This window comes from Dipodomys spectabilis, unplaced genomic scaffold (assembly GCF_019054845.1).
Source record: "Dipodomys spectabilis isolate Male_0828 unplaced genomic scaffold, ASM1905484v1 ptg000145l, whole genome shotgun sequence".
Lineage (NCBI taxonomy): Eukaryota > Metazoa > Chordata > Mammalia > Rodentia > Heteromyidae > Dipodomys > Dipodomys spectabilis.
The window spans coordinates 10665710-10680466 of NW_024870822.1; the positions used below are offsets into that span (position 1 = coordinate 10665710).

Consider the following 14757-nt stretch of genomic DNA (forward strand, 5'->3'; position numbering starts at 1 on the left):
ATTAAATATGAACTAGTAGTATTCTTTGAGTGTTGTCTATATGCCAACCCCTATGATAAACATTTTTATCTCATTGAATCCTGAATAACTCTCCATAAGTAGACTATGTCAGTACCTTCACCGATTTTACAGGTGAATAAATGGAGTCCCAGAAGCAAGCTGCCACTCACTGAAAGAATAATGAGCAATCTTGTAGTAGTACTAATTAGAACATTTGCTCCCATTGGCTGAGCATGCATAATTTGTTCAAAGCACTTTATAAACATGAATGTACAAATGGTTACATATCCAACCAAATAAAAAAAAGTTATTTAAAATTATTGAAGACAAGTCTTTTTAGCTAATGTGAAAGAGATGGAAGAGAAAACTTAAAGGTGATTACCTTTTTTCTGTCAAACACCAAGCATTTAATACTAATGTTCACATCAAGAGCTTCCAGGAGCAATTTCCGAGCTTTGGCAGAATCCAGATAACATTCAGAGCACTGGCAGTTGTCTCTCAGCCACACAGCCGGGTAGAGGGATTCTGTCCCATCGTGCCAAAAGATCTGCATCAAATGAGCCCCATCCAGTGCTTCTGCCTTTTGGATGAAGCAGTGCATGTTTCTGGTGTCTGGGGATAAATCTCGTCAACCACCTAGAATGACAAATCAGTGTTAAAAGCAATAGACAGGCAAATTGAATCTGAATTGACCTCTAAGAATGAGCAGTTTAAGTGGCCTCTGGCCTCTGCTTTTGATTCAGCTGCTGGGGCTGTGGTTTGACTTATCAATGCCAAGACCTTTGCTCTGGGTAGAGAATTTCACATGCTGTAAACAGAAACATTGTGGCTAAAAGCAAATAAGATAAAAATGCTGCATCAGGCTCCAGATGAAAAGAATTCTTTGTTTTTCCTCCCAGAAATTTTAGATAAAGCCAGAACCAATGACATATATACTTTCATAAATGTTCTTGCATACAAGTTCTGGAATGTTTAAGGGAGAAAATAACAAGCTCCACCAACTAAAAGGGTAATGATCACTCCTCTGAAATTTTAACTGATGCCAATTATTGATGGCTTTTAAAACAAAAAAGCTTCTAGGATACAAAAGTAGTAAGTTTGTTCTGAGGAAGGAATACTAATGCCCTTTATTTTATTTGAAGGAGTGCTCTAATTCAGAACACAATGCTATTTTGGTTCTAGCATTTACTTTTTATTTAAACTTATATTCTCAATAAAATAAAAATAAATGTCTAGGTTCTGCAAAGAACTTGTTTTGTTTGTTCTCTGAGATTTTTGTGCCTTGATGTACAGCATTAGGAATCCTAGTCAGAGCAATGAGGGGTGAAAAAGAAATAAAAAGCATCTAAACCTTAAGGAAAGAAGGAAAATTATCTCTTCAGTTTATGACATGGTATTATATGCAGAAGCCCTAAAGACTCCAAAACCAAACTTTAAAAATTAACAAAAATTTAGCAAGTTTGTAAGATATAAAATCAGCACACAATCATCTATATCATTTCTATATAATAATAATATTCTATGAGACTATAATCACATTTACAGCACTATCATGGGAATTTAATATTCAATGTACTAAGGAGATAAAATATCTATATCCTATAAACTGTAAGACAAGAATTAAGTGAACTGATGAAAGGTATAGGTTAATGGAATGACACACCAAACTTACGGATTAGGAGAAATAAGAGTCAAAATAAACCTTACATCAATGTGACTTACAAATTTATATCAAAATTCCAGTGAGATGATTCAGAGAAACAGAAGGAAACAGCCACACATTTTTCATAAAGTCACAGAGCAATACTTAGGAGCCAAAGTAACCATAGAAAGAAAAACAACACTTGGAAACTTCACACTAACTGATCTCAAAACACATTACACAGTTAGTAGCAGTATAAACTAGTAGTGGTAATAAATGAAGCATGTTGCTGACCTAAGACAGACATACAAACCAATGGAATAGAACATTGAGATGAGGAGTAAATCAATGCATTCAGTGCTACTTGGTCTTCTGACAAAGTTTCCAAGAAAGGAAATGATGGAAGAATAGTTCCCTCAATAAATAGTGTGAAGAAAACTGGATATCTATTTGCATTAAAAAACAGTATAAGAAAGAAGGATGGCCAATAGACACATGAAGAAATGTTCAACATCCCTAGCCATAAAAGAAATGCAAATCAAAACAACATTGAGATATCACCTCACCCCAGTTAGAACGGCAAAAATCAAGAACTCTAACAACAACAGATGCTGGAGGGGATGTGGACAGAAAGGAACCTTACTTCACTGTTGGTGGGAATGTAAACTTGTTCAACCACTTTGGAAAGCAGTATGGAGGTTCCTCAAAAGACTTCACATAGAACTCCCCTATGACCCAGCAACCCCACTTTTGGACATTTACCCAAATGTTTACAAACAAGACCACACTAAAGCTACCAGCACAACTATGTTTATTGCAGCATTATTTACCATAGCTAAGATATGGAACCAACCCAGATGCCCCTCAGTAGATGAATGGATCAAGAGAATGTGGTATATATACACAATAGAATTCTATGCCTCCATCAGCAAGAATGACATTGCCTCATTTGTTAGGAAATGGAAAAACTTGGAAAAAATTATATTAAGTGAAGTAAGCCAGGCCCAAAGAAACATAGGTCCCATGGTTTCCCTTATTTGCAATATCTAGTATATGTATGAGTCAAGCGGAAAGGGTCAGATAATGTGATGTCAGGAAAATGAACCCTTAGATATGTATTTTAATGTTTTTTCTTTCATGCATGTGTTTCTAATGCATTTATAAGATTATCTCTTTGTTGCTTTGTATGTCCCTCCCCCACAGTATAACCCCTGCTTTCACTATATTTGATGTCAGTATAACTTGTGGAGGAGATGGGGAAAAACCAGTTGTTTAAGGATACAGGGACCTGTTGCAACAATGAGAAGTACAAGTTGTCATGTCCAAAACGAGCTTTACAATGTCGGTGCGGGGGGGGGGGGGGAAGGGGGGGGAAGGAGAAGGATTGGGATTGGGGGGGAGGGGGGAGGCTGGGAAGGGATGTGAAGGGTAAACCAAAGGAGGAGGCTGCAATGCTTGGTAAGAAATGTACGCATTATCCTGCCCATGTAATTGTAACCCCTCTGTACAGTATGTTCACAAATAAAATTAAATTAAATTAAAAAAAAAACAGTATAAGAAACCTACTAAGCAACAGGAAAACCAAACACCACAAACAAACCAGAGACTCTGCCAAGAGACTGGATATGGACAGGGGAGACACAAGATCCCCAAAATAAATGAAATTATTTTTTCTACTTAAATTTTTTCCTACTCTTTCCTTTTTTCTTTTCTTCCTTTTTTTCTTTTTCTTTTCTTCATTTTTTTCTTTTTCTTTTTCCCTTTTCCCTTTGGTCCTTTTATTTTCTCTACTTAATCACTGATATGTACCCATCTTTGGTTATTAGACCTTATCCTTCATTGTATGCAAACAATCCAGATATTGATTACTTAATTCACAATTTATCAACCTTAATTCCTTTAATTGTAATATTATTTCATTATACTTATATAATTTTTGTTTTTCATTTTTCATTTTTTCTTTTTCTTTTTGTTTCTTCTCCTTTCTCTCTTTTTCCTCCCTCTGAATTTAGGTCTTAAATATCTTCCTTCTCTTCCTTTCTCTCCCTACATTGTTGTAATCTTATTTTCTCCACACATTTCTCCCTATAACTATTAATTTCTGGTCCCCTGACCCCTTCTTTGATTTTCTTAGCTCATTGATCCTTAGTGGTATGTTGTTGAACTAGATTATATCTGTACTCATTTTGACTGTGTCAAAAAATCTGCAAAACTACAGGGCTCTGGGCTGATGATTGTCTTAAAATAGTGTTCTAGCTCAGAATTGGTTGTGCTTTCATAGTCAAATGGGCAGAATGAGTCTTAGAAACACTAGAAAAATGACAAGTCAAGCAACTTCATGATAAACAGTCAACAGAGAAGTTAATGAATAATCCAGAGGAGAGTCCTCAAAATGTTCTACAAACACTATTGGTAAACATGGTGAACGAAAAGATTGAAAGCTTACAAAGGACTTTGTGTGACTGTGATAGGGCAATGTGTGAGCATGATGAAGCTAACCAAGGATTAAAAGAGGAACTGCATGAGCATGATGAGAATAACCAAAGATTAATAGAGGGATTCATGGAATCCACAAATACAAAACTGGAGGAATCCATGGAGGCCACAAAGGGAAAACTGAATGAATTTCAACAGAAGGAAAGGGAGTCCAAGAGAATATAATTACTCTACTAAGGAAGTTGAGAGTAAACACTGAAAACCAAAGCAAAGGGGTAAAGAAGTCCACACAAGAGCTAAAACAAAGCTCCAACAAAGAAATTGAGGTAATCAAATCAGTTAGAAGAAAGGAAATAAAAAACAGAGAGTATTGACAGTAGTTAGACCATGCAGAAGATCAAATCTCTGGGATTGAAGACAGCCTAGACATTATAAAGAACAGACAAGTATTCAAGACAAACCCAGGAAATATGATAGATTCATTCAACAAATACAAGACTCAATCAGAAGGCCTAATTTAAGGCTAATGGATGTAGAGAAGGGCCTAGAGATGGAAACTAAAAGTCTGGGAAATTTATTTAGCAGAATCATAGCAGAGAACTTCCTAAACATACAAAAAGATAGGCACATTCAGATACAAGAAACCTTTAGGATCCCAAATAGACCAGACCAGACAGGACATCCCACTGTTACATCATAAGCCACACAGGATCAATAGAGACCAAGGAAAGGATCCTTAAAGCTGTCAGGGAGAAAAGATCAATCACCTATAAAGGTAAACAAATCAGAATAGCTACAGATTTCTCAGCAGAGACCATGAAAGCAAGAAGAGCCTGCAATAATGTATGCCATGCCCTAAAGACAAACAACTATCAACCAAGAATACTGTACTCTGCTAAATTCTCCTTCATAACAGAGGGACAAATAAAAACCTTCCACAGCAAAGAAAAAGTCAAACAATATATCTCCACCAAACTAGTATTATAGAAGGTACTTAAAGATGTCCTACACACAGAAAACCAACAAGGACATCATGAAGGCAGAGAAACAGCCCCCAAAATATCAGGTAAGCATAGTATGAGGCAGTAGGCACAGCCTCCAAGAAAGTGGATAGCATGGCAGATACTACCAGACACCTCTCAATCCTAACACTCAATTTTAATGGACTTAATTAAGTCCATTAAGCAAAACAGATTGTCTAGTTGTATCAAAAAGCAAGGCCCTTCTATCTTCTGCCTTCAAGAGACACACCTTGACCACAAAATTAAACATATTCTGAAAGTGAAAGGCTGGAATAAAATCTACCAAGCAAATGGCCCCCATAAACAGGCAGGAGTTGCAATCTTAATATCAGATAAAATAGACTTCAAATTAAAATTAGGGAGAAGAGATAAAGAAGGACATTACATACTAATTAAGGGATCTCTCCTACAGGAGGATATTGCAATTCTAAATATCTATTCACCAAATACTGGAACACCCAAATTTATCCAAGAAACACTACTTTCCCTAAAATCTCATATAGATCCAAAGACATTAATTTTTGGGAACTTTAACACACTACTCTCCCCGCTGTATAGATCAATCTGGTAAAACTCAAGAGAGAAACTTCAGATCTAAACAACTGCATAGATCAACTAGACTTAACAGATATCTACAAAATATTTCACCCAGCAGCAACAGAATGCATGTTTTTCTCAGCAGCACATGGAACATTTTCCAAAATAGACCACATTTTAGGTCACAAAGAAAATCTGGCCAAATACAGAAACAATGAAATTATGCCCTGCATTTTCTCAGATCACAAGGGAATAAAATTAGAATTCAACACCAAAAGCCACCAAAGAAAATCCTGTAACACACAAAGGCTGAACACACACTGTTGAACTTCCAATGGGTCATGGAAGAAATTAGGAAATTCAAATGTTCATTTTAACAAAAATGAACATACAAAGTACCAGCTCCTCTGGGACATAGCAAAGACAGTACTCAGAGAAAAATTTATAGCTCTGAGTTCCTCCATCAACAAATTGGAGAGATCTGAAACCAACAATTTAATATGCACCTGAAGTGCTTTGAAAAAGAGCAATAAGCCAAATCTCAACCCAATAGACAGAAACAAATAATTAAAATTAAATCAGAATTAAATGAATTAGAGTCAAAAAACCATAGAAAGAATCAACAAAACAAAGAGTTGGGTCTCCGAAAAAATTAATACAGTTCACAGACCCTTAGCAAATCTTATCAGAAAAAGAAGAGAACACACCAAATAAACAAACTCAGAGATGAGAATGGAAACATCACCACAGAAACAACCAAGACTCAGAACATTATAAGAGAGTACTTTTCAAACTTTTATGCTAATAAGTTTGAGAATCTGGAAGAAATGGATGAATTTCTAGCAAATATTAACATGCCAAACTAAACCAAGATGATTTAAACCAACTTAACAGACCCATATCAAGCATCAAAACACAAACAGCAATAAGAGACCTCCCATCCAAGAAAAGCCCAGGACCAGATTGGTTCACAGTTGATTTCTACAAGGTCTTCAAAGCAGAACTCAGACCAATACTCCTCCAACTCTTCAATGACTGAAAGTTTCTATGAAGCCATCATAACTCTAATCCCAAAACCAGGCAGGGACTCATTAAAGAAAGAGAACTATAGACCCATTTTTTGATGAACGTTGGTGCAAAACTTCTCAACAAAATTTTGGCCAATTGACTTCAACAATTCATCCAAAAAATCGTACATCAGGATCAAACAGGATTCATTTCAGGGATGCAAAGCTGGTTCAATATACACAAATCAATTAATATAATTCATCACATCAACAAGAGCAAGGATAAGAACCACATGGTTATCTCAATAGATGCAGAAAAAGCATTTGACAAGATCCAACACCCGTTTATGATGAAGAAGGTTCTGGAAAAATTAGGAATCCAGGGAATGTTCCTCAATACAATAAAGGCTGTATATGACAAACCTACAGCCAGCATTATACTCAATGGTGAAAAACTAAAGCCATTTCCTCTTAACTCAGGAACGAGACAAGGATGTCCACTCTCTCCACTTCTCTTCAGTTTAGTATTAGAATGCCTAGCTACAGCAATAAGATAACATGCAAACATAAAAGGGATCCAAATAGGGAAAGATGAAGTAAAACTCTCCCTCTTTGCAGATAACATGATCTTGTATTTAAAAAATCCCACAGACTCCACCCCCAAATTATTCGAGCTGATTCTAAACTTTGGGAAAGTAGCAGGGTATAAAATTAATCCTCAAAAATCAATGGCCTTTCCATATGCCAACAATGAGAAAAGTGTGGCTGAAATCAGGAAAGCAACTCTATTAGTAATAGCCCCACAAAAAATAAAATACCTAGGAATTAACAAAAGAAGTGAAGGAACTCTAGGATGAAAACTTTAAAATCCTGAAAAAGGAAATCAAAACAGAATTTAGAAAGTGGCAAAACCTCCCATGCTCCTGAATTGGAAGGATCAACATCATGAAAATGGCAATATTTCCCAAGGCTATCTACAAATTCAATGTGATATCTACCAATATGCCAACCTCATTCTTCAAGGAAATAGAAGAGGCAATCCAAAAATTCATATGGAACAATAAAAGACCCTGAATAGCAAAAATGATCCTCAACAGAAAGAACACTGCTGGAGGAATATCAATACCAAATTTCAAACTCTACTATAAAGCCATAATAATCAAAACAGCTTGGTATGGCACAAGAACAGACCTCAGGACCAATGGAATAGAATTGAAAACCCAGAAATGAACCTACATACCTATAGCCATCTAATCTTCGATAAGGGAGCTAAAAAAATAGAATGGAAGAAAGACAGCATCTTCAGTAAATGGTGCTGGCAAATTGGTTAATCGCGTGTAGAAAACTAAAGATAGATCCTTATATATCACCCTGTACCAGAATCAACTCCAAATGGATCAAAGACCCCGGAGTCAAAGCAGACACCCTGAAAACATTACAGGATGGAATAGGAGAAACTCTAGGTCTCCTTGGCACAGGCTGAAATTTTCTTAAAAGAGACCAAGAAACAGCAAACCAAAGAAAGGTTGGACAAATGAGATTGCATGAAATTGCAGAGCTTCTGCATGGCTAAGGACATAGCTAGCAAGATCAATAGAAAGCCCATGGATTGGGAGAAGATCTTCACTAGCCATACAAGGGACAAGGTCTCATATCTAAAATATACCTGGAACTCAAAAAATTAAATCCTCCAACAACAAATCCTGAAAGAAACAACTGGCAATAAATAAGTGGGCTAAAGACTTAAAGAGAAACTCTGAAGAGGAAAGAATGATGGCCAATAGACACATGAAATGCTCAACCTCCCTAGCCATAAAAGAAATGCAAATCAAAACAACATTGAGATACCACCTCATCCCAGTTAGAATGGCTATAATCTAGAACTCTAATAACAAGAGATGCTGGAGGGGATGTGGACAGAAGGGAACCTTACTACATTGTTGGTGGGAGTGTAAACTTGTTCAACCACTTTGGAAAGTAGTATGGAGGTTCATCAAAAGACTCCACATAGAGCTCCCCTATGACCCAGCAATCCCACTTTCGGGCATTTACCCAAATGATCACAAACAAGACCATTCAAAACCTACCAGCACAACTATGTTAATTACAGCATTATTTACTATAGCTAAGATATGGAACCAACCCAGATGCCCCTCAGTATTTGAATGGGTCAAGAAATTGTGGTATCATTTATAAGATTATTTCTTTTTTGCTTTGTATGTCCCTCCCCCACAGTATAACCCCTGCTTTCACAGTATTTGATGTCGGTATAATTTGTGGAGGGGAAGGGGAAAAACAAATCATTTAAATAGGGATACAGGTGGACCCATTGCAATAATGAGATGTACAAGTCGTTATGTCGAAAACGAACTTTACAACTTTGGGGGAGGGGTCAGGGAGGATTGGGTGGGTGGGTGGGGGGGGATGGGAAGAGATGGGGAAGGGGAAACAAAGGAGGAGGCTATAATGCTTGATAAGAAATGTACTCATTATCTTGCCCATGTAATTGTAACCCCTCTGTACAGTATTTTCACAATAATAAAAAAAAGAAATTGTGGAATATATATTCCCAATGGAATTCTGTGTCTCCATCAGAAAGAATGACTTTGCCCCATTTGTTAGGAAATGGAAAGACTTGGAAAAAATTATATTAAGTGAAGTTAGCCAGGCCCAAAGAAACATAGGTGCCATGGTTTCCCTTATTTGCAAGAACTGGTATATGTCTGAGACAAGCAGAAATGGTCAGATAAGTTGGTATTAGGCGAAATGAACCCCAAGATAAGGACTCAAATGTTTTTTCTTTCTTGCGATTGTTTCTAATATATTTATAAGATGATTTCTTTGTTGATTTTATGTCCCTCCCCCACGGTATAACCCCTGCTTTCACTGTATTTGATGTTGGTATAATTTGTCGAGGGGAAGGGAAAAAACAAATGGTTTAAATGAGGATACAGGTAGACACATTGCAACAATGAGATATTCAAGATGTTTTGTGGAAAAATGAACTTTATGGCTTTCCTGCATGCCAATAATGAGAAGAGTAAAGCTCTAATCAGGAAAGCAACTCCTTTTGTAATAGCCCTACAAGAAATAAAATACCTAGGAGATAACTGAAAAATTGAAGAGCCTCTCGGATGAAAACTTTGAAAACCTGAAAAAGGAAACTAAAGCAGATCAAAGGAAGTGGAAAAACCTCCTATGCTCCTGGCTTGGGAGGATGAACATCGTGAAAATGACAATACTGTCAAAGGCTCTCTACAAATTTAATGCAATACCCATCAATATCCCAACCTCTTTATTCAATGAAATAGAAGAAGCAATAAAAAATTCATATGGTGCAATAGCAAAAACAATCCTTAGCAGAAAAAATAGTGTTGGAGGAATATAAATCCAACTTCAAACTCTACTACAAAGCATCATAATCAAAAAATCTTGGTACTGGCACAAGAGCAGACCTGAAGACTAACGGAATAGAACTGAAGACCCAGAAATGAATCCACAGACCTATAGCCACCTAAGTTTCCAATAAGGTCTCCAAAAATATAGAATGGAAGAAGGACAGCCTCTCCAGTAAATGGTGCTGGCAAAATTGGTTAAACAGCTGTAGAAAACTAAAATTAGATCCTTATATATCAACCTGCACCAAAATCAACTCCAAATGGATCAATGACCTCGATTTCAAAGCAGACAACCTGAAAACATTACAGGAAGGAATAGGAGAAACTCTAGGGCTCCTTGGCACAGGCTGAAATTTTCTTAATAATGACTTAATAACAACACATTAAAGAAAGCTTGGACAAATGGGATTGCATGAAACTGCAGAGCTTCTGCATGGCAAAGGACATACCTAGTAAGATCAATAGACAGCCCATGAACTTGGAGAAGATCTTCACTAGCTATACAACAGACAAGTGCCTCATATCTAAAATACACTTGGAAATCAAAAAATAAATCCCTCAAAAGCAAATCCTCAAAGAAACAACTGCCCCATTAATAAGTAGGCTAAAAACTTAAAGAGAGAGTTCTCTGAAGAGGAAATAAGAATGGCCAATAGACACATGAAGAAATGCTAAACTTCTCTGTCCATAAAAGAAATGCAAATCAAAACAACATTGAAATACCACCTCACCCCAGTTAGAATGGCTACAATCAAGAAATCTAATAACAACAAATGTGGGATGGGATGTAGCCAAAAGGGAACCTTACTGCACTGTTGGTGGGAGTGTAAACTTGTTCAACCATTCTGAGAAGAAGTATGGAGGTTCCTCCATCTCCCCTAGGACCTAGCAATCTCACTTCTGAGCATTTGCCCCCAGATGATCACAATCAAGGCCATGCTACCAGCACAACTATGATGAATATTAGCTAAGATTCATCATCGCTAAGATATGGAACCAACCCAGATGCAGATGCCCCCTCAGTAGATGAATGGATCAAGAAAATGTGATATATATATATGTATATATAGTGGAATTCTGTGCTTCAATCAGAAAGAATGATACTGTCCCATTTGCCCACTTGTTAGCAAATGTAAAGTATAGAAAAATTAATAATAAGTAATAATTAATAATAAGTAATAATAAGTAAGCCAGACCCAAAGAAATATTGGTCCCATGGTTCCCCTCAGTTGTAATAATTAGTATATATCTAGGATAATTTTATCAGATGAGCAGAATAGCTCACAAGCTATGTACTTATGACCATATAAGATGATGCTAAGTGAAATGAACCCCAAGATACCAACACAAGAGGTTTTTCTCTGTTGTTGTTGCTTTTAATGTACTATGTGATTTTTTTGTTTCCTTTGTATGTTCTTCCCCCTATGTATATCCCCTGTTGTCACTGCACTTGATTTTGGTTCCCTGTTCCTTGTATATACAGTTATCTAATTTGGGGAGGGGAAGGGGAATAACAAAACGCTGAAACAAGGACACAAGATGACCCATTGCAACAATGACTCCCACAAGACAGTATATTGAAAATGAACTTTACAACTCCAGCGGGTGAGGGAGGGAATGGATAGTGGGAGAACAACAAGGACGGGGTAACAACGTTCAAGAAGAAATGTACTCTTTGCTTTACTCAGGTAACTGTAATCCTTCTGTACATCTTTACATAAAATTATTTTTAAATAATACTGAGGCTTTCTCCTACAGTACAAATGAAAATCAGCACAAAATAGACTAAAGACATACAGGCAAAGCCAGAAATTATAAAACCCTTGGGGGGGGGGGTGAGGAAGGTAAGATGGGAAGGGATGGCAAGGAGAAACAAAGGAGGAGACAACAATGCTTGATAAGAAATGCACTCATTACCTTGCCCATGTAATTGTAACCCCTCTGTACGGTATTTTCACACACAAAAGAAATCCTATTAAAACCAGGGAAAATGATCCTCTATCTCTCTATCATCTATCTATCTATCTATCTATCTATCTATCTATCTATCTATCTATCTATCTATCTATCTATCTATCTATCTATCTGTCTGTCTGTCTGTCTGTCTGTCTGTCTGTCTGTCTGTCTGTCTGTCTGTCTGTCTGTCTGTCTAGATATATATGTATTTACATGTATATCTATATATACATATATATGGAACTTAAAAACTCAATAGAAAGGGAAATTGGAACAGGACATAAGTAGACATTTTCTCAAAGAAAGGTTTTCTACAGGTCTGTAAGAAATGATCAGTTATCATCAGAGAAACATAAACTAAAACCACTATGAGACACCAGCTCACAAATGTTATGGGGTTTTAAAAAAATCATTAAGGGCTGTTGAAGATGGAAAATAGGAAACACTTAAGGGGAGAATGTTAACTGAGATAGAATTTATAGAAAACTGTATGGAGCCTCCTCTAAAATTTAAGAACAGAACTATCATTGCTTACTGCTTGGTACCCAAAGGAAATGAAATCAATGTGTTCCATATTTATTGCAACTTCATTTACAAGCATGACACAGAATCAACTTAAGTGTTCACAGATCATGGATAGATAAAGAAAAAGTGAGATGCTAGGTGCTGGTAGCTCACACCTGTAATCCTATCTACTTAAGAGGCTGAGATCTGAGGATCAGGGTTTAAAGCCAGACAGGGCAATAAAGTGCATGAGATTCTATCTCCAATTAACTACCAGAAAGCCACAAGTAGTGCTATGGCTCGAGGTGGTAGAGCACTAGCCTTGAGTGTAAAAGCTCAGGGACAGCACTCAGGCACTGAGTTCAAGCCCCATGACTGACAAAACAAACAAAAAACAAAATGTGAGATACTCATAAACACAAATATACACATGCCAATACATGATAGAATCTTACTTAAACATAGAAAAGAAGGTGATTCTGTCATTTTAACAACATAGGTAAATCTGGAAAGTGTTGAACTGAGTGAAATGGAACAGACACAAACAGACAAGTACTTTGAGCTCACTTAGAACTCCAAAAAAGTTGACCTAGTAGGAAAAGAGAATAACATGGTGATTGCTAGTGTAGGAAACAGGAAAATGGGGAGATACTGTCATAGGATGCAATATTTAAGTTTTGCAGGATGAGTAAAATCTGGAGATCTAATACGGCATGATAATGATGGTTAATTCTGGATTGAATACTAGAAATATTATTAGAAAATAGATTGTAAGAGTTGTCACTACATATACACAAAATGATGACTATTGTTGTCACTACATATACACAAAATGACGACCATGTGATGTGGTAGGCACATTAAGTCTTATGATTGTGACAACAAATCCACAATTGATACATATATCAAGGTGTCACATTGATTGTCACAAATATGTACTTTTTTATTTAATTAATATTTCTTGTTTAACTTTTAGTGACTGAGAATGATAAAATTAAAGAATATCAGTTTTAATAACATTAGATATCACAGTAGTAATTCCAACAATAGTAAAATAGTATACTAGAATCAATACTAGAATGTAATTATATTTGTAATTATTAATAATTACAATTATATTATTTATTAATTATATTATTGATTATATTAATTATTATATTACATTATAATACCACATAACATACAAATAGTATCTATTAATAATTATAATTATAGTTATTAACAATTGCTACTATTATTAATTCTACTATAAGTACTAGTAATAAGTAATAGTAGAATTAATAATAGTTATTAATAGGACTAATTGTTGAATTAATAGTAAAATAACTAAATAAAAATTAAATAATTAATAATAAAATAATAATAATAGAATTAATAGCTTATGTATACTGAATGATTTCTTATGCCATTCCCTTCATTTTTAATCATCAAGGATCCATGTGCATTGACATACAATTGTTTTTCAATTATATATTCATTACTACTTTTGGTTATTTTGGGTTGAAGGGATTTCTATGAATCTTGAAATTTGAAACATCAGTCCTTATTGGAGCCATCATTTGAGGGATGCATTATGCACCATGATGAACATAATCCTATAAAGACCTGATCACTCAGATGCACCAACACAAACACAAATCACATTCTACAGTATTCCAGACTGCTCAGAGATCTTTTTCTGTTTCTCTTTAAGTTCTTGTGCCTAATGCTTAGGAAAAAAAACATTTCTAGTCGCCAGGATACCTAAGACTTGCCCCCCACCCTCCTAACCAAATAGGAAGTCATGATGGTGCTGATCAGAGGCTGCTGTAGTCACGTGGAGTGTGGGGTGGAATGGGGAAGACTTGGATGTTGCTGACATTGAATTATTTGGATATCTATGTTGGAACTTGGCAGGTAATTTTTAAGTCTTCAGAATCTTTCTTTGAATTTTATGACAAATATGAATGGTAATCAAAACAAAAATATGAGAAAGAGGGAAATCATTTTCTACAACTTTTTTTGGCTTATTTTAACTTTACTGGGGCAAATATGATGAAAATATAAAAAGATAAAAAGTTTTTCGATGTAACAACTTGTATGTCTCATTGTTGCAATGGGTCCACTTGTTTCCCTATTTAAATAATTTGTTTTTTCCCTTCCCCTCCACAAATTATACCAACATCAAATACAATGAAAGCAGTGCTTATACCGTGGGGGAGGGACATACAAAGCAGCAAAGAAATCATCTTATAAATATGTTAGAAACAATCGCA

The 14757-nt window shown here is 35.8% G+C and overlaps 1 protein-coding gene across 1 annotated transcript in view; it reads right to left on the reverse strand.

Moving 5' to 3' along the window:
• Bbox1 (gamma-butyrobetaine hydroxylase 1) overlaps positions 1–14757 on the reverse strand; it is a 58767-nt gene that overhangs the window by 40535 nt on the left and 3475 nt on the right. Inside the window, exon 2 of the mRNA XM_042691521.1 lies at positions 383–636. Coding sequence (XP_042547455.1) covers positions 383–601 — 219 coding nt within the window. The 5' untranslated portion in view covers positions 602–636. The remainder of the gene's footprint in view (positions 1–382; positions 637–14757) is intronic.